The sequence below is a fragment of the Ictidomys tridecemlineatus genome, chromosome X, assembly GCF_052094955.1.
Source record: "Ictidomys tridecemlineatus isolate mIctTri1 chromosome X, mIctTri1.hap1, whole genome shotgun sequence".
Classification (NCBI taxonomy): Eukaryota; Metazoa; Chordata; class Mammalia; order Rodentia; family Sciuridae; genus Ictidomys; species Ictidomys tridecemlineatus.
The window spans coordinates 117,948,929-117,974,673 of NC_135493.1; the positions used below are offsets into that span (position 1 = coordinate 117,948,929).

The 25,745-nt window shown below is 37.6% G+C and overlaps 2 protein-coding genes across 5 annotated transcripts in view; one reads left to right on the plus strand and one right to left on the minus strand.

Annotated features, from left to right (window-relative positions):
• The window catches only part of Ofd1 (OFD1 centriole and centriolar satellite protein), a 38,975-nt gene extending 28,700 nt beyond the window's left edge, over nucleotides 1–10,275 (minus strand). For 2 of the 4 annotated variants that reach the window (XR_005734971.2, XM_013355935.4), the window contains exons 1-5: nucleotides 10,063–10,275; nucleotides 9,640–9,738; nucleotides 3,661–3,861; nucleotides 1,080–1,148; nucleotides 957–987 (exon numbers count right to left, since the gene is read on the minus strand). Coding sequence is in view for 3 of the 4 variants with exons in the window: in XM_013355935.4 (XP_013211389.2) it covers nucleotides 957–987; nucleotides 1,080–1,148; nucleotides 3,661–3,861; nucleotides 9,640–9,738; nucleotides 10,063–10,263 (601 nt within the window). In the remaining variant the exon portion in view is untranslated. The other 2 variants (XM_021722733.3, XM_021722731.3) reach the window with 2 other exon arrangements.
• Nucleotides 10,276–10,286: 11 nt separating this feature from the next.
• Trappc2 (trafficking protein particle complex subunit 2) lies at nucleotides 10,287–24,719 on the plus strand. The gene is made up of 5 exons (XM_078035116.1): nucleotides 10,287–10,427; nucleotides 18,021–18,132; nucleotides 21,659–21,802; nucleotides 22,509–22,595; nucleotides 23,717–24,719. The coding sequence occupies exons 2-5, from the start codon at nucleotides 18,040–18,042 to the stop codon at nucleotides 23,813–23,815; spliced, it is 423 nt and encodes a 140-aa protein (XP_077891242.1). The 5' UTR covers nucleotides 10,287–10,427; nucleotides 18,021–18,039; the 3' UTR covers nucleotides 23,816–24,719.
• Nucleotides 24,720–25,745: the final 1,026 nt, after the last annotated feature.

Genomic DNA, 25,745 nt, shown 5'->3' on the forward strand with positions numbered 1-25,745 from the left:
TATTATTTGAAATGAAGCTCAAAAGTCAAAGTCAAAAGACATCAAACTAGTTTCAGTGTCATGGCTAAAATGAAAAAGGGTTAGGGTATTCAAGTAAAAAAATTTCTGCTAATTTTAAGAATCAAAAATCTTATTGTTTTCAAAGGGAAGGAAAAGGTAAATACTGGAAATTATACTGACCAAATTATATCATTGTATTGTGTGCATGCACAAATATGCAACAACGAATTCCACCATCATGTACAACAATGCACCAATAAAAAAAGGATACAGTGACAGAAAATTAATACAATTAATACTTTATATACATATTAATACATTTAATACTCTATCAATTGTACTTCAATGTAATACCTAGTATACAAAGATAGCTATCTTAAATGCTATTATTTTTTTTGGAGTACCCCCCTCCCTGCCAATAATGTTCCAAACAGTGGATTCTTTAAAATAGTTTTTAGATGTTAATGAACCTTTATTTTATTCATTTATTTATATGCGGTGCTGAGAATTGAACCCAGTGCTTCATGGTACAAAAGTGCTCTACCACCAAGCTACCCCAGCCCTCAACAGTGGATATTTGTAGGGCTCTTGATTACCATCACTAGTTTACTTATTTGAGTATCTAGGAGTTATTAAAAAGGCACTATGTGAAAAAATGACCTGCATTTTTCTGAACAATTTATGAACCATTGCTTATTTTTAAAGGCAAGATACAGTCAGCAAGGAAAATCAAATGACTTAATTCAAATTAAGTTTCTTAGGGCTGGGATGTAGCTCAGCAGTACTGCCCATGCCTAGCATGCACAGGGCCCTGGGTTGATTCCTAGCACAAAACAAATAAATAAAACAAAAAATTTAAATTTCCTACTCTTCCCTCTAAAAATTAACAACTTCATACTTTTATAGGAAAAAGTACATACAAAAATGTTGTTCTTTACAAAGATGAAGGTTCCTACCTTTTTGGTTTCCTTTATCAAATCCTGAGACCTGCAAAAAGAAAATATTTTACTTTTATTCAACTATCTAGTTATAATTAACAAGACAGAAAACAGGTTATTAAAAAAAAATAATAATCTTACCAGTGATTTGTAGAGACTGGACGTGGGGTTGATTTTAATGAGTTGTAATAGATCCTGCATAGTATATACCTTAAGGGGGGAAAATTAATTAGTCATATTTTTACGCCAATGTTTAAGTGGCAAGTTGGGATATATTTTTGAATATAAAATTAAGAATTATGATTCAGATTAAATAAGATTATAAATATAGTAAAATGCAAAATTAAGGCTGTTTCTTATACAATAGATTGAGGTTAAAAGGATAAATTTTTTTAATCATATAATTAAATTCCAAATACTTTTACATTAAAGATGGCATACTTAAAAGAAATAACAGAAATGATTAATATCTTAGATGACAAATATCTGATGAGCCAAAGAATATGAGCAAATTCTAGAGTCTTTACAACTATTTAAAAATGTAAATGAGCTAGATTTTTTATAGTCCTTATAACTATAAATGACTACTGTATCCAAAATGTTTTTAAAAAGATATTTTGGATAACTTTATATATATATATATTTTAGTTCTAGTTGGACACAACATGTTTATTTTATTTATTTATATGTGGTGCTAAGGATTGAACCCAGGGCCTCACATGTGCTAAGCAAGTAGTCTACTGCTGAGCCACAACCCCAGCCCTTGGATAACTTTTTGTGGTTGTTGTTTTGGTACGGGGGATTGAATTCAGAGGCCCTCAAACACAATACCAGCTCTTTTTTTGTAATTTCATTTAAAGACAGAGTCTTGCTAAATTGCTGAGGCTGGCTTTGAGCTCATGGTCCTTCTGCCTCAGTCTCCTGAGTTGCTGAGATTATAGGCGTGTACCACCACACCTGGCTGTATAATTATTCTTTTTACTTTTTGGGGAAGGAGGTACCATGGATTGAATTCAGGGGCACTGGACCACTGAGCCACATCCCCAACCCTGTTCTGTATTTTATTTAGAGACAGAGTCTCACTGAGTTGCTTAGTACCTTGCTTTTGCTGAGGCTGGTTTTGAACTCATGAAACTCCTGCCTCAGCCTCCAGAGTTGCTGGGATTACAGGCATGCACCACCATGCCCGGCTGGATAACTATACTTCATACATACTTCTACACTTATATATATATATGCATGTATATATATATATATGCATGTATATATCTCCTGATAATTTTTCTCAAATGGTGTTCTTTTAAAAGAAATATCCTGAGCCGGGCAAGGTGGTATACTCCTGTAATCCCAGCGGCTCAGGAGGCTGAGGCAGGAGGATCTCGAGTTCAAAGCCAGCCTCAGCAATAGCAAGGTGCTAAGCAACTCAGTGAGCCCCTATCTTTAAATAAAATAGAAAACAGGGCTTGTGATGTGGCTCAGTGGTTGAGTGTCCCTGAGTTCAATCCCCGATACAAAAAAAAAAAAAAGAACTATCCTTCATGACATTTTATATTAGCAGAAACCATTAAATGTATGAACTGGATTAATTACTGCTATAGCTGACTACATAGTAAACAAATTTGTAATGTATCATTAGGAAGCTAGAGAATGAATTAATGTTAACAGAATTAAAAATGAATTCTTAATGTTGATAAATAGAATTTAGTTGCTAATGAAGAAATATAGCATGTTTAAATTTCAGGCTTTCATTCAAATACTGACATTGTTTTTATTTCTTTAAAATTTAATAGTATTAAACTTATGGTCAAGAATAGATAAAAGAGTAAAAACACAGGGACACCATCAAGAGTGAACTCTAAAATATGGGCTTGAAGTGATTACAAAGTGTCAGTGTCGATTCACTGACTACAGCAAAATGTACCACTGTGGTGCAACATGCTGAGAGTAGGGAAGGCTATGGGGAGGGGCCAGAGGTGTATGCAAACTCTTTCACTCAATTCTGCTGAGAATCTAAAACTGCTCTGGAAAAAAAATTCTATTTAAAAGCATGCACAAACATGGAAAGTTTGTCATGTCTGCCTTTGAAATAATAAAATATGACTAATATGTTCAATAGTAATGAGGAAAAATAGTTACAATCATTAAAGTGATACAACATGTATTTCAAATGTTTCAGAATTTTGCAGATTTTCTTCAGTTTTGCATTTCTCACTTCTCTTATGTAATTCTAAAGAAAAATATCTGAAGAACCTATTGCATAGTAAAAAAGAGCGCATTTTAAAGATCTATAGATTTAGTTGAACTGTATTGCCAATTACAAGTTATATGACTGTGGGCAAATCACTTCTCCAGGGTCCAGTTGGTTATCTGTAACACATGTGACACCTGCATTGGGCCTAGCACAGTACCAAATTCACAGTAAATGTTCAACAGAAATGGCATTTATGAGTTTAATTAGACTACATTGAATATAAGATCAATCCTAGCTCCAAAACATTTAGTGATTCCACGTATCACTCTTTAACAAAAGACTAAATGAGCTACCAATCAAATTTAGTAGTCATTTATTATATAATGAATTATGTGCAAGACTGATGTGCATTCAAAGATGAACAAGAAATGGATATAAATAGTCCAGGAACACTTAGCTACTATGCGGCACTTTACAATTATCAAAGGAAGAAACTGTTAATAGAAAATTCAAAAACAAGAAAGACTTTACCTTTTCTTTTGTTAAACCACTTTCTGGAAAGAAAACAGAAAGTGAATATTCATAGCCACATCTCTGTAAGTGATCTGCCACTAGAGAGTTAGAGGCACCTATTAAGAGAGCACTCCCTTCCACTGAAATAGACTGAGGCTGCAGTTTTCCACTCAACACAGGATGCATCAATTCGTGAATTAGCTGGTTTCTGAGTTGTGTCTAATGAGAAAAAAAAAAAAGGGAAGAGAAAAAATTTCAGTAGACTGTTTTACTAGAGAGATACATGGACATGTCACACTTGTTGCAATTATGAAGAACAATTTTCTCACAATTTATAAATGTGGCTACAAGTTAGAAACCATTTGTCTTACCCTGTGAGACCAGCAAAAGCTTTCTTTCCCCAGCTCCCAAGTAATCTGGTGGTCAACCAGACCACTTATAGACTCTAACTTCACTTCCCTAGAAGCCCATTTCAGCTGCTTGTGATCAGGATATCAAGTAAAGGAGAAAATTCTGCCACTTCAAACCTCTGGATTGTTGGAGGCTATAAAAATAATATTGGATCAAACCAGTTTATTGGGCACATTGATCAAAGTAAAATTGTTTTTTAAAAAAATTTTTTAGGGGGCTGGGGATGTGGCTCAAGTGTGGCTCAAGTGGTAGCACCTGGCATGCATGCGGCCCGGGTTCGATCCTCAGCACCACATACAAACAAAGATGTGTCCACCAAAAACTAAAAAATATTAAAAAATTCTCTAAAAAAAAAAATTTTTTTTAGTTGCAGATGGATAGCATGCCTTTATTTTTATGTGGTGCTAAGAATGGAACCCACTGCCTCACGTATGCTAGGCAAGCACTCTGCCACTGAGCTACAGCCCTAGCCCCCAATTTTTTTTTTTAAAGGAAATACCATATGCAAGAGAAATTAAATAAACCCCAAGGCAGCTTATTAAGAATGCACTTTCCATAGAACCAAATTTCATCATAAAAATTTTCCCCTAGAGTAACATTGAACTAAAATTAGTGAAAAAGAAGATATCATTTGAAGTTATATTAGTTCTCTCATCTTTATCCTTTCATTTTTCTATCTCCTTTCTTGATCATCTTCCTCTTTTTCTTTCCCTCTCCCCTTATCTTTGCAACTTATAAATTTGAAGATTAAAGCCCATTAGAACACCTGACTAACATATTAATTTTGCACACACACATGCACAAAGATCCGTCCACAATACATGAGCCTGTCCTTAGAGTTTAATCATAGGGAAGCATCCCAGAGGTATTAGCTTATGATGTAGCTCCCACAGTACTCCAAGTTAATGTGAGTCTAGAAGGGCTATTAGGATGACCTTGCCTCTACAACTCCATGGTGCTGTGTGGTCATTGTGAGATTTGTCCTAGAGCAAAAAGTGCCACCTTCTTTATACCATTCCATTGAGGTCATATAATGTTAGCATTAGTAGTCTGCCACTGTCCCAAGTACTTTGTATTTTGATTTGCTAAATCCTTACAGCAGCTCTAAGTGGTAGATACTTTACTCCCAACTTACAGATAGGGAAATTGAAGCACCTGACATTAATACAGAAATTAATCAAGGAAATATGAACATTAAATACAGAATTTAATCAAGGAAATCTGACTCCAAAGCTTATTTTTTTGCTACTCTGCCACACCATCTTGAATCAATGTGTTGTTTTTTCCCATATTTTTTTTTATTGGTGCATGATAGTTGTACATAATGGTGGGATTTATTGTTACATATTTGTATGCACACAAAATAACTTGGCCAATATTATTCCTCATTGGATCAATGTGATATAGCTTGTAAAATAAAATATTTTGAAGGAAAAAAAAAGAATGCACTTTCACAGTATTTGCACCTCAAGCAATTATGAAGGACAATTTTCTCACAATTTATAAATGCGGACATTTGGACTCAAAGTGGGTAATTTTCTCAAGATCATAACACTGGCATTACTAGTCATTTGGGTTTTCAGAAAATACCCTAAATTATCAGACTAATGGAAGCTTTAAAATTTATTTTCTAAAAGTTTCTGTTATTGGGAGATTGAACCCAGAGGTGCTTTACCCCTGAGCTACATGCCCAGCACTTTTTAATTTTAAGATAGGGGCTACGTTAAGTTGCCAGGGCTGGTCTCAAACTTTTAATCTTCCTACTTCAGCCTCTTGAATTACTGGAATTACAATCTTGCTACAGTCACAAACAGGCTAAGTTTAAGAGTAAATTGCCTAGATTCTTAGGGTTTAGCAGGAAATATCTAATAGTTCAAATTATCTATAGAATACTAGGAAGCAACAAATGAAGTTTATGTTTTACCTATTTCTTACATCCTTTAACGACAGGAGAATACTATATAATTACCAGGATAGAACAGGACTTATTATACACCTGAAGTCCTATATTTAAAAAGACATTTATACTGAACAAAATATACATGCTCAGCCTCATTTAAGACAATTCATTACCTGAAATAACAAAGAATACAGCATACTCCACAAATAAAATTTCGAAGTAGTTTAATTACATTTATAACATACAGAGGAAGTGGTATATTTAGATCCAGCTGAATTAATAAAAATATTTAGAGTGTCTTGCATACACATACACATAGTGAAAGGAAAATAAGAACAGGAAAAAAAAATGAAATGACATTTATAGACCAATTTCCATCTTGACAGACAAAAAGCATGTCATTTAATACTTGCTAAAAGAAGTGACAACACTGGCCTGGAGTTTCTCAGCGGCCAATTCAAGAGGGAAATCTATTCAGAATTAAATTCTGCTATATCCCTAAGATAAAAAAATCGAATAGTATAAAAGGACTACTACCACAGGGCGTGAGGGAAGGAAGTGGGAGAGAAGAGACACATCTCCAAAATTGACTAATCAGACCCAAAATAATGAATCAGAAGATTTGAAATGTAAGTAATTTTATAGATATGTAAGTATCTATAGATATGTAAGTAATTTGTATTTAACCATAGATATAAATTATCTTCAAATACCCAAAATAATGATAATTAGGCCACTAAAAAACTCAGTAAATTTGTTAAAATAGAAACTCACCTATGCTAGTTATTGAACTGAGAAAGTAAATATCAGTTCAGCCTGAGAAAGTAAAAAATCTGCCCTGCCATTGATCAAGTTGAAATCATAGAAAACCAAATGGGAAACCATATTTCTCCCATGACTACACTGTAGCTATAAAGTGAATAGGCTAGCATTATCCAGACACCAAAGTCAAAGAAGAACAGCTCAAAAAGAGTAATGATTGATTCATACCAATTATGACTGCAACAACAAAGTAAAACACTTTCGGATCTACTCCAGAGTAAGACATGGGCTGGGGATGTAGCTCAGTTGGTAGAGTGCCTGCCTCACATGCACAAGGCCCTGAGTTCAATCCCCAGCACCACCCCCCCCCCAAAAAAAACACCAAAAAATAGAATAAGACATGCTGAAGAATACAAGGGTTGTTCAATATTAGAAAGTGTATTATTAATGAAGCACACAACTAATTCTAGGTGAGTTAATATAGTTCACTTAATTCCAGATGGGTTAAGGAATTAAATGTCAAAAAATAGTTTTTCTAAAATTTAAAAAGTGAAGATGCATTCTCTTAGTGGAGTACTGAGAATAAAAAGAAAATAGTTTTGACCATATAAAAACATAACAATATTGAATTTTAAAGCCAAATTAAAATTGAATACTGAGATAAATGAGAAAGGAATATGAACTGTCAATCAATGGAAAACATACAAATGGCCACAAAAGATAGACAACATTAATAGTCAAAAGTGAAATAACAAATGTGCAAACAAGGTTTTTTCCAATCTTAGACTATGAAAAAGTAGAATGACAGGGCTGGGGATGTGGCTCAAGCGGTAGCGCGCTGGCCTGGCATGCGTGCGGCCCGGGTTCAATCCTCAGCACCACATACAAACAAAGATGTTGTGTCTGCCGAAAACTAAAAAATAAATATTAAAAAATTCTCTCTCCCCCTCTCTCTTAAAAAAAAAAAATGAAAAAGTAGAATGACAGCAATAGTGTTATGAAACAAATATTCTCAGACTGCTGGTAGAATATAAACAATTATAATCTTTCCAGAACAAGAAATATACATCAAGCCAGTACCAAAAAAAAAAAAAAAAAAAAAAAAGAATCTTACAAATGCTCATGTCCTTTGACTCATTAATGAAAGTCAATCTATGCTAGGCAAAAAATAAGAGATGTAATTGACAGTTCTTTGTAAAACATTCAACAACTGGAAACTACTACACGAATTACTCATACATCCAAAGATTAGCCTGCTGTCACTGAAAATAAGGATTTCAAGAAATTTAAGGAAATAAGGAAATGTTCATCAAATAATTTAAATTAAAAAAAAATAGGGCTGGGGTTGTGGCTCAGAAAAAGAGTGCTTGCCTAGCATGCATGAGGCACTGGGTTTGATCCTCAGCACCACATAAAAATAAAATAAAGGTATTGTGTTCATCTACAACTAAAAAATGTTTTTTTTAAAAAAGATACACATTGTACCAAGTAGTGGTTATATTAGACGATTTTTCTCTTCTGCTTTTTTGTATTTTCCAGATGAGTGTGAAGTATTTTCATGAAGTTACATGAAGCAATGGGGAAGATGGTGGTGGTGGTGGTGAATCAGGCTCAGTTTTCATTAATTTCTTGTTATTTTAAATGTAGAACATACTTCTGAAATGTATATTATTAAAAAAAACCAATGAGCCAATTCTACTCCTTGAAGTTAATCTAAATATATAGTGTAGTAATACATATTTGCTACCCATATTAAAGTATATTAGAGTCCAATATGGTGGTACCCAGTAGTGGTGTGAACAGTGAGGAGTTTGTGGGGCAGAGAAAAATCAATGCCAGCCACACCTATAAACACTAAGGCCAGTTTATAATAACTGTAATGCCCATGGGCTGGGGATATAGCTCAATTGGTAGAGTGCCTGTCCATGCACAAGGCCCTGGGTTCAATCCCTAGCAACACAAAACAAAAAACTGTAAGGCCCAGACCTCAGTGTAGTAAAAAACCTCTGCAAAGAGAGAGAGAGAGAAAAAAAAAAATTTGGTTGATTTCATGTTTTTAAAGAAACAAAGTTGAAATGGATGTAGTCAGAATTGAATGTTGAAGAAGTGGGAAATGATAGGAGCTGGAAGGTGTTTAATGAACATTGCATTATTCACTTCAATCCTCCTATGTCATCTCATTAGAGCTAAGCACAAAAGACATCAAGGTGGGCTTCCTAGGATGATTTCTGAGCCAACAGTCCAAGACATTTTGTTTTCTGCCCCACTTAGCCAAAACTCAAATCTAATTTTGAAAATTATAAAATAATAAACTGCTGTTTTACTGATTTTGTAAAAAATAATGATCAAAATAATTTTCTGGGGCTGAAAATGTGGCTCAGTGGTAGAGCACTTGCCTAGCTGGAATGAGGCACTGGGTTTGATCCTCAGCACCATATAAAAATAAATAAAGGTATTGTGTCCAACTACAATTTTAAAAAAATTTTTAAAAGTATAATTGTGAGAAAAACAAATCTCTGACAAAATATATTGAAACATATGAATATTTAAAAAATTTTTTATTCCTTAAGCTATTCTATCATAAGCAGTACACTTAATGTTTTCTATATAGTGTTAATGCTCCTCTTCAATCAAACTTACTACAAAACCACTTGTTAAGGAATCTGTAAACTACATTTATAAAACAAACCTAAATTAAAAGGTGTTCATTATATAAGTATTACTTACTTAATGTCAGTTCAATAAATCTATTATTTGAATATTCTTTTTAAGACTACTCAATATTTTCCATATAAAAATGTAACTCATTAATACAATGTGTACATCATACTACTTTAAAAGCCCAAGCTCTGGATAAATTTAAATGTGGACTGTTAACCGATTACACTTGTAAATTATGACACAGATATGCCTAAATCTGATACCTTAAGCGTGTCCAGTATACCCCGATCCTTAAACGTCTGGTACAGCTTTTTTCGCAGCTCATCTTGACTCAATACATCACACTTGGGGGACATGGTAGACTGGAAGAGAAAATTGTTATGAGTTACTTGGTGGGCAAAGGGGTCACTAATTTTTGAAAACAGACCAGCAGCCTCCCCGGAAACCCACAGACTTCATTTCTGCCAGTACCGGGGAAGTGGCAGGTATAGCTAGCTACCTGAGCCATCATCAGGTATCTGCTTCCTCCCGAGCCCAATCGCCAGGACCCGAGTTCCAAAGTTCAGCCCAGGCTGCAGGCTCAGGACAAGAAGGAATCCCGGCCTGTTTGGGGGGAATAGGGAAAAACAAGAGAGCTGAATGTTCTGCCTAACACTCGAACTAGAAACTCAGAAGAAGATGCGTACTTCCTTTCTCCGCGGTTCTGAAGGGTGGCAGGGCCGTGACCCTAGGGCGGGGAACTGTGAAAGGCTGCTGGAGGGCGGACGCCGGGGCGGGGTGGCGGGGCAGCACCCAGAGATTTCACGGCTCAGAGCCCACATCACCCCTCCCCGAGGCCCGCCAAACTGAATCGCCTTTGTGTGGACTGTTACGGCGCACGCGTCCATCTGCGCACGCGCGCAGCGCCACCGGAAGTTCCACCCACATCTCGCGAGAGCGTACCATTAGGGTCTCGCGAGTACTGCTCCTGGAGTCCTGACTGAAGCTGGGGAGCGCGGGTCTCTGTGGCGCGAACTGACTGGGCGTTTCCATTTTCGGCCTTTCACTACAGGTAGGGGTTGGAGCGAGTGGGGGGCGGGCGCTCCGGGTCCTTGGGGGACGTCCCAGGCTCCACGTGAAGCGCATATTGGTCTTGTACCTCCACCCCGCCCCGGCCTTGGCCAGCCGATTCAGTTAGCCCACCAGGCAATCCACACTGTCTTTCGATCTGCAAACGTCCGCCTTTTCGGAGATTTGGCTCTCACTAGGTCCTTCAGCTAACCCAGTGTTTCTTAACCACGGCATTATTGCTATGTGGAGCTGGAAAATTCTTTGTTGTAGGAGGCAGTCCTGTGCATCGTAAGATAGTCACAGCGTCCCCGTCTGTACCGTCTAAAAGCCAGTAGCTCTCGGCCCTCACGCGCACAGGTATGAGAACCAAGTCTCCGGACATTGCCAAACAACCTCTGGGAGGCAAAATCGCCCCCAGTTTTTGAGAACCACGGAGCTGAGCTTTCATAGAATTTCCATTGTTGTGTGCTCTGAGCAAGATTTTAAAAAGGTGAGCTGGATCCCCAAGATGCTCAAGTTTAATTAGAAAGAAAAGGAACCAGATCTCTCACCAGTAAGAAAATATCGCAGCCAATGAATTGAAGAAGAACGAAGATGCCTTGTAGACTGGGTAAACAGTTTATAAAAAGCGGAGGCAGTTTAAGATGAAAGTAATCAAGGACATATCTGTGGAAAAAGTGTGACTAATCAATGCCTTGATAGGGAGGATTTGAATGATGAGCACGGAGGAGAGTTTTGCTGGAAGGGGGAAATGTGCAAAGGAATGGGGTGGGGGTGCGGATTATGTCCTGGCTTCCAAAATCGTGCCCTGGGGACATAAGGTATTTAAGTCCTTTGAGGACAAAATTGGGTCAGTGTCAGCTTTTTGCACAGTACTGAAGAGTACAATGAGGTTTGATCCCTGGCTGTGAAAAGTTTTAAGTATCTAAAAGCCTTCAGAGGAGGTGAAAAGCCTATAGGTTTTGGTTGGAAATAATTGTGGAAGAGGGACTTAGTTGTACATTAAAGAATGGGAAAGGGTTGTACAGAATCAAGGAGAGCATTCCAAGCACAAAGAAGTAAGAACAGTCTGGAGTGGATGTAATCCAAAGTGAGTTTTAGAGGAAAAGTAAGTAGGCTGACCACTCAGCTCTATCAGAGGTGAACAATAAAGTTGAGAAAAGACAATGTGGGAATCTGTTTGGGGTATTAGTACATGATGTTGTAGTTGAGAAACTTTTAAGGCTTTTGAGCAGAACAATGAAACAATGAAAATAGTGTTCTGATAAGTGTTGATATTTACTGTTAAAAAGTGGAATCACATGCTTACTGTTTAAAAAGGCCTGAAGACACTCCCAACCCCATCTTTTGGTCCCAGAGTTGAATAGGATTAGGTAAACTGTTCTAAGAGTCAGCATTAACCCACTTAGGGGTGGGGAAATTGCTTATAACATTAATGAAAGATTTCCCATTAGATACTTATCAATAGTATTCATTTTTTTAAAAACCCACTTATTGTAATAATCAGGTCCCTTGCCACACCGCTGGAGTCTTGCAGCCCCAGGTCTATGGAACAACTGAAACCACTGCTCTCAGGAGCACAGGGCAGTTAAGTTCCTCTATAGAGGCTGTAAAGAACTTTTTTGTAAGAAATGGTTGGCTTTGGAACTGGGATGCATGAGTTTTGCCTTGCATTTCCCTGCAGTTTAAAATTCTTAAGAGTTGGAAGGGAATTTTAAGTTAATTGAGATCATCCTCCCACTCTGATACTGGTGGTCTTCAAACCACCCCTTACACATTTCTAGCTTCCTTGTAACTTCAAAGTAGCCCTGAGTTTGGCCTACAGAGCTGTTTGGAATGTCTTTCCAATCCAGAGTCTAAATATTTGACACTTATGTAGGCACTGCACTCCCTATAGCAGACATGAATAAATTGATCACAGCAATTAACTGCTGACATCACTTTGTCTTAGTTTCTTTCGCAGCACCAGTTCCTGGTTGATAGTACCAGTTTGTTAGAATTCATTCACTAGAAGAAACCCTTTGCCATCCCTAACTCAAATCCCTTTTCTATTAGATAGCATAGAGTATTGTGCTGCGCGCGCGCACACACACAAGCAGTCTCCCCCTCACCGTCTCCCCCTCACCGCAACATCTTCAATTCCTCTTGTTTCCAGAGCATTCTCTAGCCTAGATCCCACCCTCCCCCCCAAAATACACAGTTTAGAGTTATTGATCTCTTTAAAATGTGATTCCCAGAACTGAGTACCTTGCCCAAAGATGATGTTATTAATAAAGAGGACTTCAACTCTTTCCCAACCTTGCTTAGACATTGTCTTTCTCTCAGTGCAGCCTAAAATTGTTTTAGTTTTTTTGACCATCATATCAAACTGCTACCTATTAACTGAGCTTGCAAAATTAAAACTTTGGGTAGATTTGCTTTTAATCTAGGTTTCCCTCCTCTTGTTGCCGTGCAGTTATTATTATTTTTTTAAACCCACTTGCAGGGCTCTATTTTTCATCCTCTTAAATTATCTTGTTAGTTTCACCTGACTTTCCTAGCAATGGAGTTTTAAAAAAATTCTTTGGGGCGGGGTACTGAGGATCTAACTCAGAGACACTCTACCACTGAACTACATCCCTAGCCCTTTTTTTATTTTGTGACAGTTGCTGAGATTATAGGCATGCACCCCATGCCTGGCTCCCTATTTTACCATCTAATAAATTATCTGCCTTTAGTGTTACCTTGAATGAGGTAAGTTTTGTCCAAGTTAGTTTAAATGCTGAACTAGACTAGGTTAAGGTCAACCTCAAAGCCTCCTTAGAGACCCTGGGCCATAAATTGACATAGAATAAATATGCAGTGTTCTTTAGGTCCTGACACTCAAGTGAGTCATCCTTTATTCAGCAAATAATGTTTACCGGACCTCTGGCACTTTTGTAGCTCTGGGGTTATAAAACAGTGAATAAGACTGCATCTGTTTTCATACTGTGTATCATTCTAGCAAGACTACTATTATCACCCAGGCTATAGGTCTCCAGTTTGTTCTTAGATACTGGCAAAAAGTGATTTACTGTCTACCTACCATATTTCCCTTCCAAAACAAAATGTAAATTTTGCATGACTTGTTCTCAGTATAAGTGGAGTATGTGAATAAATAATAACCTAATCTATTTCTTCTAGGTATTCATATTAATGAACTTATAATAAAAGCTCCTGACACAGTATCTGACCAAAAATGGAAATTTAATACATATTTCTGTTGTATTAGTCTCTTTGAATGTGCCCGGTTATAGACTAGGAGCCAACTTTTTTCCTGTTTCTGAAAGTAGTAGCATTTATCTATCTCTGAGGTTATGACACTTTTATATACCAGGGCTTACTCAAATGTTACTAATACACAATAATATTTGTTAATCCAAGCTATATAATTTGTTAGGACCTGAAGACGTAGATTTATTGAAATGCCTATTAACATGCCTACCTTGAAATTTGCATCCTGCCTAACTTGCTTTCTTCCATGCTTGCTGTTTGAAAGTTATTCTCTTTAACAAAAAATGGAAGTTAAGGAGATCTGTGTCCTCTTCAGTATGTACCATGTACTTGAAGCAGTTGACCTTTTTCCCCTACTCTTTCCTCATCAAAACCTAAAAAAGGCTTTTTAAAAAATATATATTTTAATATATTTCACACTTTTTCAGTTTCTTGTGGGCTTTTGCCCTTCTGATTCTAGGCTCACAGATTTCTGGTTCTGTTATATTCATTACTAGTTAGTGACCTGCTTTCTACATCATTTATCTGTCCTCTTTAAGGTAGCCAGAGAGCACCTCATCACCAAGTTGATTTCTTTAGTTGTCTCCCTCTCAAAAAGAGGATCAAGTCTCCCTAGCCACCAGGGACCCATTCTACCACAAGTGAGAGTTCTGGCTCTCCTCATCAGCCACCAAGTCTAGTCCCTTGTCAAACTTTAGTAACCTTTCACAAACAGTGTTGATCACCCGAGAGTCCTGAGACCCCTGTGATTTCAGCACTAGAGCCATCAGTTCATTTCAGTGTTGAGGCTACTTAATGCTGAAATCCCACCTTGTCCCTAATTCCTGCATTCCAGCAGCATCTGAAAAACATCATAGTCTAGACTACAGCCCCTTCTCTGCAGTTCCATTCTGCAAGCATTGGGCATCCTTGTGATTATGGATATGTGGTGGAAAAAAATATAGGCTCTGTTTATTTCCACATTGTCTTTCCCATGTTGCTGTGGTTATCTTCACATTGGTATATCATGGCCTCCCACAATACCTTTTATGGTATTTTGAAACCCATGCTCCTGGTAAGTGAACTCCCTTTGTCTCCTGTCTCTTCATAAAACATGCCTTCTACCCATGTGCTGACACTGCCTTTTTTCTCATACCCACAGGTTTCCTACTGCTGCTTTAATATTGCCACAACTTCAATGGCTTAATATAACAAATATATTACCTTACGGTTTTGTAGATAGAAATTTGACACAGGTCTCACTGATCAGCAGGGCAGTGTTCCTTTTGGAAACTCTGAGGAGAATCTGTTTCCTTGTGTTTTCCAGCTTTAAGAAGTCACCTGCATCCCTTGGCTTTGGCTTAATCCTCCATTTTCAAAGCCCTGAACACTGTAGCTTTGTGACCATCTGTGTGCCTACATTTCCCTCTGACTTTCCTCCTCTGCTGCCCTCTTCCGTATTTAAGGATGCTTGTGATTATATTGGGCCCACTTGGATAAGCCAGAATAATCTCCTATCTCAGGGTCAGCTGACGAGCAGCATTAATTCCATCTGCAACCTTAAAGCCTCTTTGCCAGGAATACTGACATACAGGTTCCATAGATTAGGACTTCTCAAGAGAGGGGCACTGTTGAGCATGATCACCTGAGCAAGGCATTTGGAAACCATGCTAGATTATTCTCTCTTCCTCAGCTCCCCAGTTTAATTCCCAAATTCTGTGTAGCTACCTCCTTACCTCTAGACCTGGCCTTCCTTGGAGATGATTCAAGGGCCTCTATTAAGGTGATGGGAAAATTGAGCAGACTCATGCCAACAGGCATTTTAACCATATTTTTTTATATTGGAATTCTGAGTAATACTTGCTTTGTGAGTAGAGAAGATTGCTGAACTTTTATATTTATAAGAGTTTACAATCATTGATCTGTAGTTGTGCTGTTCTGTATTGTAGCCATTAGCCACATGTGACTATTTATGTTTAAATTAATTAAAATTAACTAAATTTTCAAACTTAGTTCTGCAGTCACACTGGCCACATTTCAAATGCTACTGGCTCCCATATTGGACAGTGTAGTTATAGAACATTTCCATCTTTGCAGAAAGTTCAGTATATTGGACAGCAATAGTTTGTCTCACCTTTACCCATTATTACCCAGTGGTAGTGAGCCTGCAAGTAGTTGCTAAGTAATTGCAGGTGTTCTGTTCCTGAGACAATGGGGTTATTTTCTCCCAAGGTTTTCAGTTCTTCTGCTTCACCTGGCAGGTTTTCTTCAGTAGAATTGGGTGGAGAACTACAACCCTTCTTACTTGAGCAGTTTGTGAAATCAAATTATTGGCAGCTCATGTCAAGAATAGAATGTAGGTAAGGAAAACTGTCTCATCTGCTCAACTGGGTGGTTTTTAACAGAACTCTTCATGCTATGCTCAAACACTGTGCATCTCTCCCATTGGTGGATTCCGTAAATGGGCGAGAGTCTGGAGAGGAATGTATACATGTATTTCCTTCTGCTGCTTAAGTTTGGTGTTTGTGTGTTTTCTCCTATTGCTGTTTAAATGTTTGTGCTGAAGAAAGTAAGCCCTTCCCTTGGGAAACTCCAGCTCTGAAGCCTCTTCCAACAAGAGTTTATGATATCATTATTGGTTCAAATTACAAATTCCTTTTGCTCTTACTGCACTTCCATTGGAGATTTGTTGCCAATTCCCCTAGTTTTGCATAGCTTTTGTATCATTCCTGCTTATCTTTGTTATTCAGTTTTATTATTTGAATCTTTTTCATATCTTTCCCCTAAAACAGGGACAAACTTTTTTTGTAAAGGGCCTGATGGTCTCTATTGCAGCTGTTCAGCTCTGCCATTGAAGGGTAAAAGCAGCCTTAGACAATAGTAAGAGGATGCATGAGGCTAGATTTGACTAGCAGTCTACAGCATGTCAGCCCCTGCCCCAAATAACATTTAAAATCCTACTTCATCATGCCAAAGGAGTTTATCTACCTTTTCTCCATAGTCATAGTTAAAAGTACCAAGTCAAGTTAAAAGTGTCAACTAGGCCCTGATTTCCTGATTAGGAAACAGATTTCAGATTTCAGTGCATGTTATGTGTGAATCAGCAGAAGGCCTGGTGAGGTTTGGTGAGTCTTAGGCTCTATCTGTCCCAGATGTCCAGGATGCTGACTGGATACTCCCAGTTAACTGGATTTCCACCACACATTGAGGAGTTACTAGATGCTACCTCCTGGTGTGTATATACTCTTCCATGTTGTTCTAGATAATCACTGTGAACCAGACAGCATGCATTAGATTGTGGCATCCTTACAAGCACACCATGAGGAAACTATGATGTTATCCCTGTTACACAGATGAGGAAACAGAAACTGGGAGAAGGAGGACCATGCCTGTGGTCACATTGCTAGTAAGAGGCAGAGCTAGACTTGAACCTGGCTTTGTTTAACTCCAAAGCTCTTCTAAAAATACAAATGTGTAAATCCATCCACCCCCACTCCTCTCCCCACCAAGCCATCATCTGTCTTTCTGTGCATCTAAAGCCTGGAATTACTGACTATCCCTGCCCAGTTTCTTAGTTTTGTTTTGTTTTCTTTAGTCAACCCTTAACCCTAGTTCTAAGATCTCAATGCCTCAGAATTTTTTCCTTTTGGATTATTTCTTCCATTTTTTATCTAGAATACAGAATTGTTTCTTCCTTATAAATTGGTGTATGAAGAGGCATATCATAGGCTCTTGCATTTGCAGACTTAAATTTGTAGCACACATCCTTTAGGTAGAAAGAAGACAAAGTATACAATTTGTAGACAAATGCTATAGTGTCTCCTTTATGTATACATGTGTGTGATACAGTTGTTTTTAGCTTCTTCTGAAGGATGCCTCCTGGAAATTTCCAAGGCAAGCTAATTATTGCTTTCATCTTTTCCACATTCCTTTGTACTTAACTATTCACCACCCTCTATTAATCTTCCCAGGTGTTGATGTGCAGGCTAACTGGTTCAGTCCAAATTAAATCGAACTCCGTCAGATACAGGATTCCTTGAGCTGAATGTTCCAAACTTTCAGATCATAAAAATGTTATCTTTGTGATTTCATATTAGAGGCTTTTTAGTTTCCCTCTGGATATACAGTATATTGGATTCTCAGTATATTATATTCTATAGGATATATCATAAATATCTAATTTGTATAATCCAAAAGACACATGTATATGATAATATACTGGAAAGCATGTTAAACTCAGTGGCATTCTCCTCTACAATGTGAAGTTTAAATTTAAAAAATTCTAGAGTTTGTGTTAATCATTTTTGGATTTCATTCAGTATTGAGTACTAAAAATATATTATTTTTTATTTAATTTCATTAGGAGCCATATATTGAAGATAATGTCCGGAAGCTTCTACTTTGTAATTGTTGGCCACCATGATAATCCAGTTTTTGAAATGGAATTTTTGCCAGCTGGGAAAGCAGAATCCAAAGTATGTATGAAAGCTTAAATTCCACATGAAATTTTTTATGCTCTTGTAATAATATGGTATAGTATAGTTTTAGAAATGGAATCGATCTGGACAGATGAAGTAACTCATGTCCACCACAGTTAAATGAGGGTCTCTCTGGAGGCCCACAGACTGATAGAAGCCAGCTAGGAGATGTCTTTGAAATTATTTATTCAACCTTCAATTCAGCATACACTTAGTATAGACTAGCATGATGCCCAAGTCTCTTTCCTATAATATTAAGTTCACTATGTCACCCTCTATGAAGTGCTGCTTCTTAAATGCATGGAAAGACAATCCACCTGTAGTGGGTCTGGATGAATAGTCCTTGCTGCCTGAAAATGCCATGGAAGTCCATTCTGTTTCACTGAATCACATTTTTCCATCAGGACAGACATAGTAGATCAATTTATATACCTGAGAGGGTTAAAAAAGACCCTTGCTCCCATGTCTTGCTGTCACTGAATCTATAGCACCTTGTTTTCAGTGCCTGTAGCACTGCTGTGCTGGGTAGTGTCTGTGTGGTCTCTTCTCCAGAGACTACCTGGCTGTGTGCAGGTAATTCTGAAAGCAGTACCAGAGGTTAGGCCCCTTGACTTTCTTATTGTCAGGGATAGGTCCAGAAAAATAAGCTTGGGCTGGGTACAGTGGTGCATACTTGTAATCTCAGCAACCTAGGAGGCTGAGAGAGAAGGATTGCAAGTTTGAGGCCAGTCTTGACAACTCAGTGAGACCCTGTCTCGAAAAATAAAAAAGACTTTGGGATATATCTCATCCCCACGATGTAGCTCATCTTGGGGATGTATCTCAGTGGTTTCAATCCCAAGTACCAAGAAAAAGAAATAAGCTTGGTTCAAGAACATATTACCAACCATTCAAACAGTCATAGAGTCTTGAGATGAGAGTAGCCCAATCCTTCTGGGCATGGTGGCACACACGTGTAATCCCAGCTACTCTGGAAGTTGAGGCAAGAGGATCACAAGTTTGAGGCCAGCTCTTATTTGGGCAATTTATTGAGACAAGACCCTGTCTCAAAAATAAATAAGTCTGGGGAGGTACGTAGCTCAATGGTAGAGCACTTGCCTAGATTGTATGAGGCCTCCATTCAATCCCCAGTACCATTAAAAAAGGAGAGAGAAAACAGTTCAATCCCCTCCATCTTTTTGTAATAGTACATATTCCTAATAAGTTGCTAAGAAATACACTATGTTTCTCCCGGCCTCAATGTCCTTTAGGACGAGCTGATTTTTTAAATTAATCATAATGCACACTCTTAAGCATAAGATACTTTTTAACTGGTCAAATCTTGCCACCAAAATATGAAATTGGAGGTATTTTCTACCTCGTATTGTTGCAACATTGTTTTCCCACAGTCTTATGAGAATGTTGTACATTAAAATTTTGGAGGGTGGCTGGGGATGTGGCTCAAGCGGTGGCGTGCTCGCCTGGCATGCGTGCGGCCCGGGTTCGATCCTCAACACCACATACCAACAAAGATGTTGTGTCCGCCGAGAACTAAGAAATAAATATTGAAAATTCTCTCTCTCTCTCTCTCTCTCTCTCTCTCTCTCTCTCTCTCTCTCTCTCTCTCTCTCCTCTCACTCTCTCACTCTCTCACTCTCTCACTCTCTCACTCTCTCTTTTAAAAAAATTTTTGGAGGTATCTCTATAGCTATAATTGCTTTGTGGGACATTGCTGCTTCTATACAATTTTTGTTCTCTCTAGCGGACTTGTGATGGACAGAGTAGCATATATAAAAACACTTTATCGATTCACTTGGTCTTATTTCTTTCTCCTGTGATCACTTATTATCTTAAAGCATTTCTACCATTCATACCCATTCTTTCAAGTGTGATCATTAGTGTGAAGTCATGGAAAACACTGTTGTGAGCCAGACACAAAATACATCCATTACTCTAAGGATTCAATTAACTTCGTCATGGCAACATAAGTGAAGTAAATATACTTTAGCTGTACAACAGATTCCAAGGCAACTGCAACCTTCCTCCAGCCTATCCATGGGAACCGTCTTTTTAGCAAAAGGGTTGTATTACTTTCCTGTAGCTGTTGTGACAAAATACCAGAACTTAAGGGGCTTAGAACAACAGAAATTTATTGTCTCATAATTCTAGGAGGCAGAAGTCTGCAATTAAGGTATTGGCAGGGCCATATGCCCTCTGAAGGCACTAAGGAAGGGTCTTTTCAGGGTCTCTTTCCTAGCTTCTGGTAGTTCCTTAGCTTGTAGCACCAGTGTTCATGTGGTCTTCTTCCTGTGTGCATGTCTGTCTCCAAATCCCTTTTTATATTGCCCTGGTTATATTGGATCAGAGGCCCACCCTACTCCATTATGGCCTCATCTTAACCACATCTGCAGTCACTTTCTTTCCAACAAAAGTCACATTTTTAGGTACTGGGGCTTAGGATTTCATAAATGAATTTTGGGGAAGATACAATTCAGGCTATAACAGATATTCATTAAAAACTGCATTTTCAAAGAAAGAATTCCACCAGAGTAGGCTGCATTCCAAATTGTGAGCTTCCTCTCCACATTATGGTGGATCAGTCCCACCCTCTCTGCTGTTAAGCCATTTCAGTTTACCAACTGGACACTCCCAGCTCTGACAGGATTATACTCTGCTGTTAACATGATGACTGCTCACAGCTGGGGCTGAGTGTGGCCTCCTACCACTCCCAGATTCCCATGCCACATAAGTTCCACTCACCTGAAAGAGGCCTCTGGCAGGTAAGCACGAGTGCCAACTCTTCAGCTATCTCTATGGCTTCCCTGGTGCCACTGCTCAGGAAGCCCAGCCCTCTCTGCTGTCTCCTGCCCTTGAGATGGTGTGTGACACCCATTTTCTACAACTGTCCTTTGCCATCTCCATGGCCCTAGCCTCCCTAATGTGTTCACCTTGATCCACATTCACCTTACACATGTTTTTCATGTCTTTCTCTAATAAGATGTGAGCTGCTTTTTTGTTTGTTTTTGTGGTACCCAGTATTGAACCCATAGGTGCTTAACCACGGAGCCATACCCATAGCCTTTATTATTTTTATATTTTGAGGCAGGATCTTGCTTAAGTTGCTGAGGCTAGCTTTGAACTTGTGATCCTCCTGCCTCAGCCTCCCAGGTTACTGGGATTATAGATTTGTGCCACCAACCTCAAAATGTGAGCTTGAAAGCAGGAGAATCTAACCCCCCACCTCCCTGTTCCCCCCCCCTTAAGTGTATTCTTTCACATGCTTAAAGGGTTACAGAATTTGGTAACTTCCTTTAATATTAAAAATATAGTTTCTTGGAAACATTTATTGGCTATTTCTGTTATTGTTGAGTTTTAGGTATCAAATTAAAACACGAAAACAAGTTTTTATGTCTCTTGATAATAAGTGAAGTAAAAGCAAATGGTGTTTTTCCCTACAAGAAAACTACATATAGAATTTATAGAATTATTGGGATTCCTGATACCACATTGCAATGTTAATCTGTTGCTTCTCTCTGTCATTTAGGATGATCATCGTCATCTGAACCAATTCATAGCTCACGCTGCTCTTGACCTTGTGGATGAAAACATGTGGCTTTCAAATAATATGTATTTGAAAACTGTGGACAAATTCAATGAGTGGTTTGTGTCAGCATTTGTCACTGCAGGGCATATCCTTAACTTATTAGTAAAGATACTGAACTAAGGTTGGGTTAGCAAATAGAACATGGAGCACAGATACAGGCTCTGAGTCTATAGTTTCAAAGTATCAGGTAAAAATTTTTAATTTATAGGTTACTTTTTTAAAATAGTTTTTGTAGTTATAGTTGGACACAATCCCTTTATTTTATTTATTTTTTCTACCACTGAGCCACAAACCCTGCCCTAGGCTACTTTTCTTTTAGGAAAAACTGTGTTTTAACAGATCATTTTAAAGTTATCATCTATAAAACTCAGGTTTAGCCAGGTGCAGTGGTGCACGCCTGTAATCCTGGCAACTTGGGAGGCTGAGGCAGGACGATTATAAGTTCAAGACCAGCCTTAGCAACTTAGTGAGGCCTTAAGCAACTTAGCAAGTCTCTGTCTCAAAAAAGGGCTGGGGATGTGGCACCCCTGGTTTAAATCCCTAGTGCCTCCCCTGCCCCCAAAACAAAAACGAGTTTATCTGAATCATATTGAGGATGATTTTACTTTGTATGTGTTTCTGACTTAAAGATTATATTCTCTTTAAGGTAAAACTAAGTTGACTTTAGACCCAGTTTATGTTTTTAACTTTTCCATCGAAAACTACCATGCATGTGACTAATTTGAGTAACATTGCAATTATTGCTTTTTCACTTTTCATTTCTAATAAAGATTATACCTTAATTATTTCACATATGAGATTTATTATGCTTCATGATATAAGGCAAGAAGATGGAATCAAGAATTTCTTTACTGATGTCTATGATTTATATATAAAGGTATGGTATCCTACAGTTTTTAAAAATCTGATTATAAAAAAGGATTCTAGCTTTGACAGGAAACTAGACTGTTTTAAGTAACTCCTTTTTGCAGTTTTTCATTTCACACTAGATTTTCCCCAATTAGAACTAGCTTTGGCAACTTTCTCAGCAGGCAAGTCTTCACTGACAAGTTAAGACTTGTGTTTGGGAAAACAGCTCTTGGTAGGCTACTTCCCTGATAAATTCAACTATATTCACCAAAGGGAGAAGAATGATACCTTATCAAGTGATTGTGGTGTGATGATCAGTAGCTTCTTTCCTTATTAGTAATTTCATTTAATATTAATTTTTTCCTACATATGTTATAATGTGCTTACTTTAACTAAGGAACTGATCATTTAGCTTTGTGTTAAAGAATATTAAAACCCCAATTAAAAAATGTTACCATACAAGAATAACTTTTCTTAACACTGAACATATGATAAAATTTTTCCTTTGTTAATGTAGTCCAAAGGACCTTACAGATTAATCCATGTATTTGTAATGTATGAATACAAGTAGGTTTGTGTTTCTCATACAGGGTGAATCTGGAAAATTAATTTAATTTATACCCACAATATCTATCCTACTATCATTAGTTTTGCTACAGGTACTTCTCAAAACTAAAACACCAAAACAAAAAATTTTCTCAAGGGGACATTAATGTTTAACAATGGAGCATTTTCAGTGAAACCTAAAAATGTGGTATTCAGACTTGTTTTGAATATCTTTGATGAATTTTTTTAAATAGATTTTTTTTAGTTAGATGGACATAATACTTTTATTTTATTGATTTATTTTTACGTAGTGCTGAGAATCGAACCCATGGGTACCACTGAGCTACAACCCCAGACCAATCTTTGATGAATTTTTAAAAAAAGATTTTTTAGTTGCCAATGGACCTTTTATTTTATTTATTTATTCATATGTAGTGCTGAGGATCAAACCCAGGGCCTCACACATATCAGGCAAGTGCTCTACCACTGAGCCACAACTCTAGCCCCTCTTTGATGAATTTTAATTTAAAAGTTTTAAATAATTTAGAGACTTGATTTATCAGCCTTTTTGCTTTGACAAACCAATACCTTCTTCTTTCCTAGTTTGCAATGAATCCATTTTATGAACCCAATTCTCCTATTCGATCAAGCGCATTTGACAGAAAAGTTCAGTTTCTTGGGAAGAAACATCTTTTAAGCTGAATGCAGAAAAATTCTGAAGTAAACAGTGTCACCACAATGGGGTATGCTCAGGAATGTGTACATTGTAAGTAACTTGATTAAATAGTCTGGAAAACTTTTACTTGTCTCAGTTTATCTAAATCTAATAGAATTTCTTTATAAGTAGTTACATTCTGTTTCATGTGGATTATCAACAATTTGCTTGTGAAATGTTATTTATAAAGAGCTTTTTATCAATAATCTTAATAAATCGAGAATAAGCTTTTGACTTTCCTGATCTTGATATAACAATTCATTAAAAAACAAAAAAGTCAAGATTGGGTAGACAAAAAGATTCTCCAGAAGTGAATGAGCTTGATAGCACATACATTGACTGTATATTTGGAGATGTTATAAAACTTTATAGTACATAGTATTACTCAAGAAGCTGAAGCAGAAAGATTTTGCAGTGCTAAATGTTGCATGCCTGCCTCTGTCAGAGGGTAGGAATAGGATCCTACTATAGTTCTAGAATCCTGGACCCATGAATGAAAAATAGACCAGTTATAGGCCATAGTGAAACATTGCCTCCATGTCCTTATGTTCTTATAGTTCCTCTCTCTGAAGACAGTAAACTAAGGGTTAAATGGACCTGTTGATCTCTATTGTAAAAAAACTGTAATGCAATTTAAGAAATGTTATTAAAGAAGTTTAGATTACATTAACATTTGCAGTTGGCCTTTTTGGCTATACACTGGGGGACCAGGAATGGTCTTTCCTGTCCTTTAATAGTGTCTGATTTGACTGTAAAATAGTAAATATACAAGGAAGAGCAAGTAATAGAACTGGAGTCTTTTAAGCTTGGTCTTATATCCTGTTATGAAGTTGCTACTGTCATTTTTTTTACTCTGTTTATTTAATATCTTAAATAAAGCTGTATGTTCAATATTGTGGTAATTTTGCTTATTTCTGGTATTGGAATTGAACTCAGGAGTGCCCTATCACTAAGGTAAATCCCCAGCCCTTTTTATTTTGTATTTTGAGATAAGAACTTACTAAGATTGTCCAGGCTAGCCTTGAACTTGTGATCCTCCTGCCTCAGCCTCTGAAGTATAGATGTGTGCCGCTGTGCTGCCAGTTGAGGTAGTCTGATAACCAATTTTGAAGGGCTGCCCAACACAACCAGTTTTAGTCCTATTTCCCCTATTGAAAATCTGCAAAGTAAAATAACCTAATCCAATGGACAGATCACTTCTGAGTAGGCACCGTAGCTTTGGGAGCAGGCAAAGATACTCAGAAATCTAGGAGTAATTCCAGCCACGCTAATAGGAGACCCAAGCATGTATTTATTGTGTATAATTTGCCCCACCCTTAGCATATAATCCTGAGGGCTATAAAGTGAGTCAGCTAGGAGCAGCAGTGTGTTAACAGCAGGAAGTCATAGGGCTGAGAAGATCTGCGTCAGGCTCTGTCTCAGCTACATAGGAATGGTACCCTGCAAATAGCCTTCCTTTTCTCAATCCTTGTGAGGGTGAGACTATATTCTCAGAGTTACATGCCAATTTTCATATGTGGCTGCATCATTGAAGGAGCTCAAAGGGACAGCCACCAGAATGGGACTTCAGAAGTGGGCCACATAGGGAAGCAGCATTCAAGAAAGGGGAATGGAGAAAACACAACAGGCTGACAGGATAGAACAAGGACTGGTTTAAGGGGGAAGTCAGGAGCTGAGCATTAGAAAAACAAAGGTGTTTAGCTTGAATCTGGTAGGTGATGCCTTGAAGATTCTGGAACACAAGAGTAAAGGGGTGAAATCAGTCATAAGAAAACCATACTAGGCACATGCATGTCAGTACTAAATTGTTAATATACATTAGTACTCCCAAAGTGACCCAGATAAAATACACAAATCTGGTTTTGTCCTCTCTAGCTGAAAATTTCCTAGGATGCTTCATTCAACATCCATGTTTCC

Bases quoted from the DNA above. Each gene is read 5' to 3' on its own strand.
- Trappc2 (XM_078035116.1), top strand. From the start codon at position 18,040: ATGTCCGGAAGCTTCTACTTTGTAATTGTTGGCCACCATGATAATCCA. The intron at 18,133-21,658 runs GTATGTATGAAA...TCTGTCATTTAG, and splicing joins CTGGGAAAGCAGAATCCAAA to GATGATCATCGTCATCTGAA. The intron at 21,803-22,508 runs CATATCCTTAAC...TTAATTATTTCA, and splicing joins CAGCATTTGTCACTGCAGGG to CATATGAGATTTATTATGCT.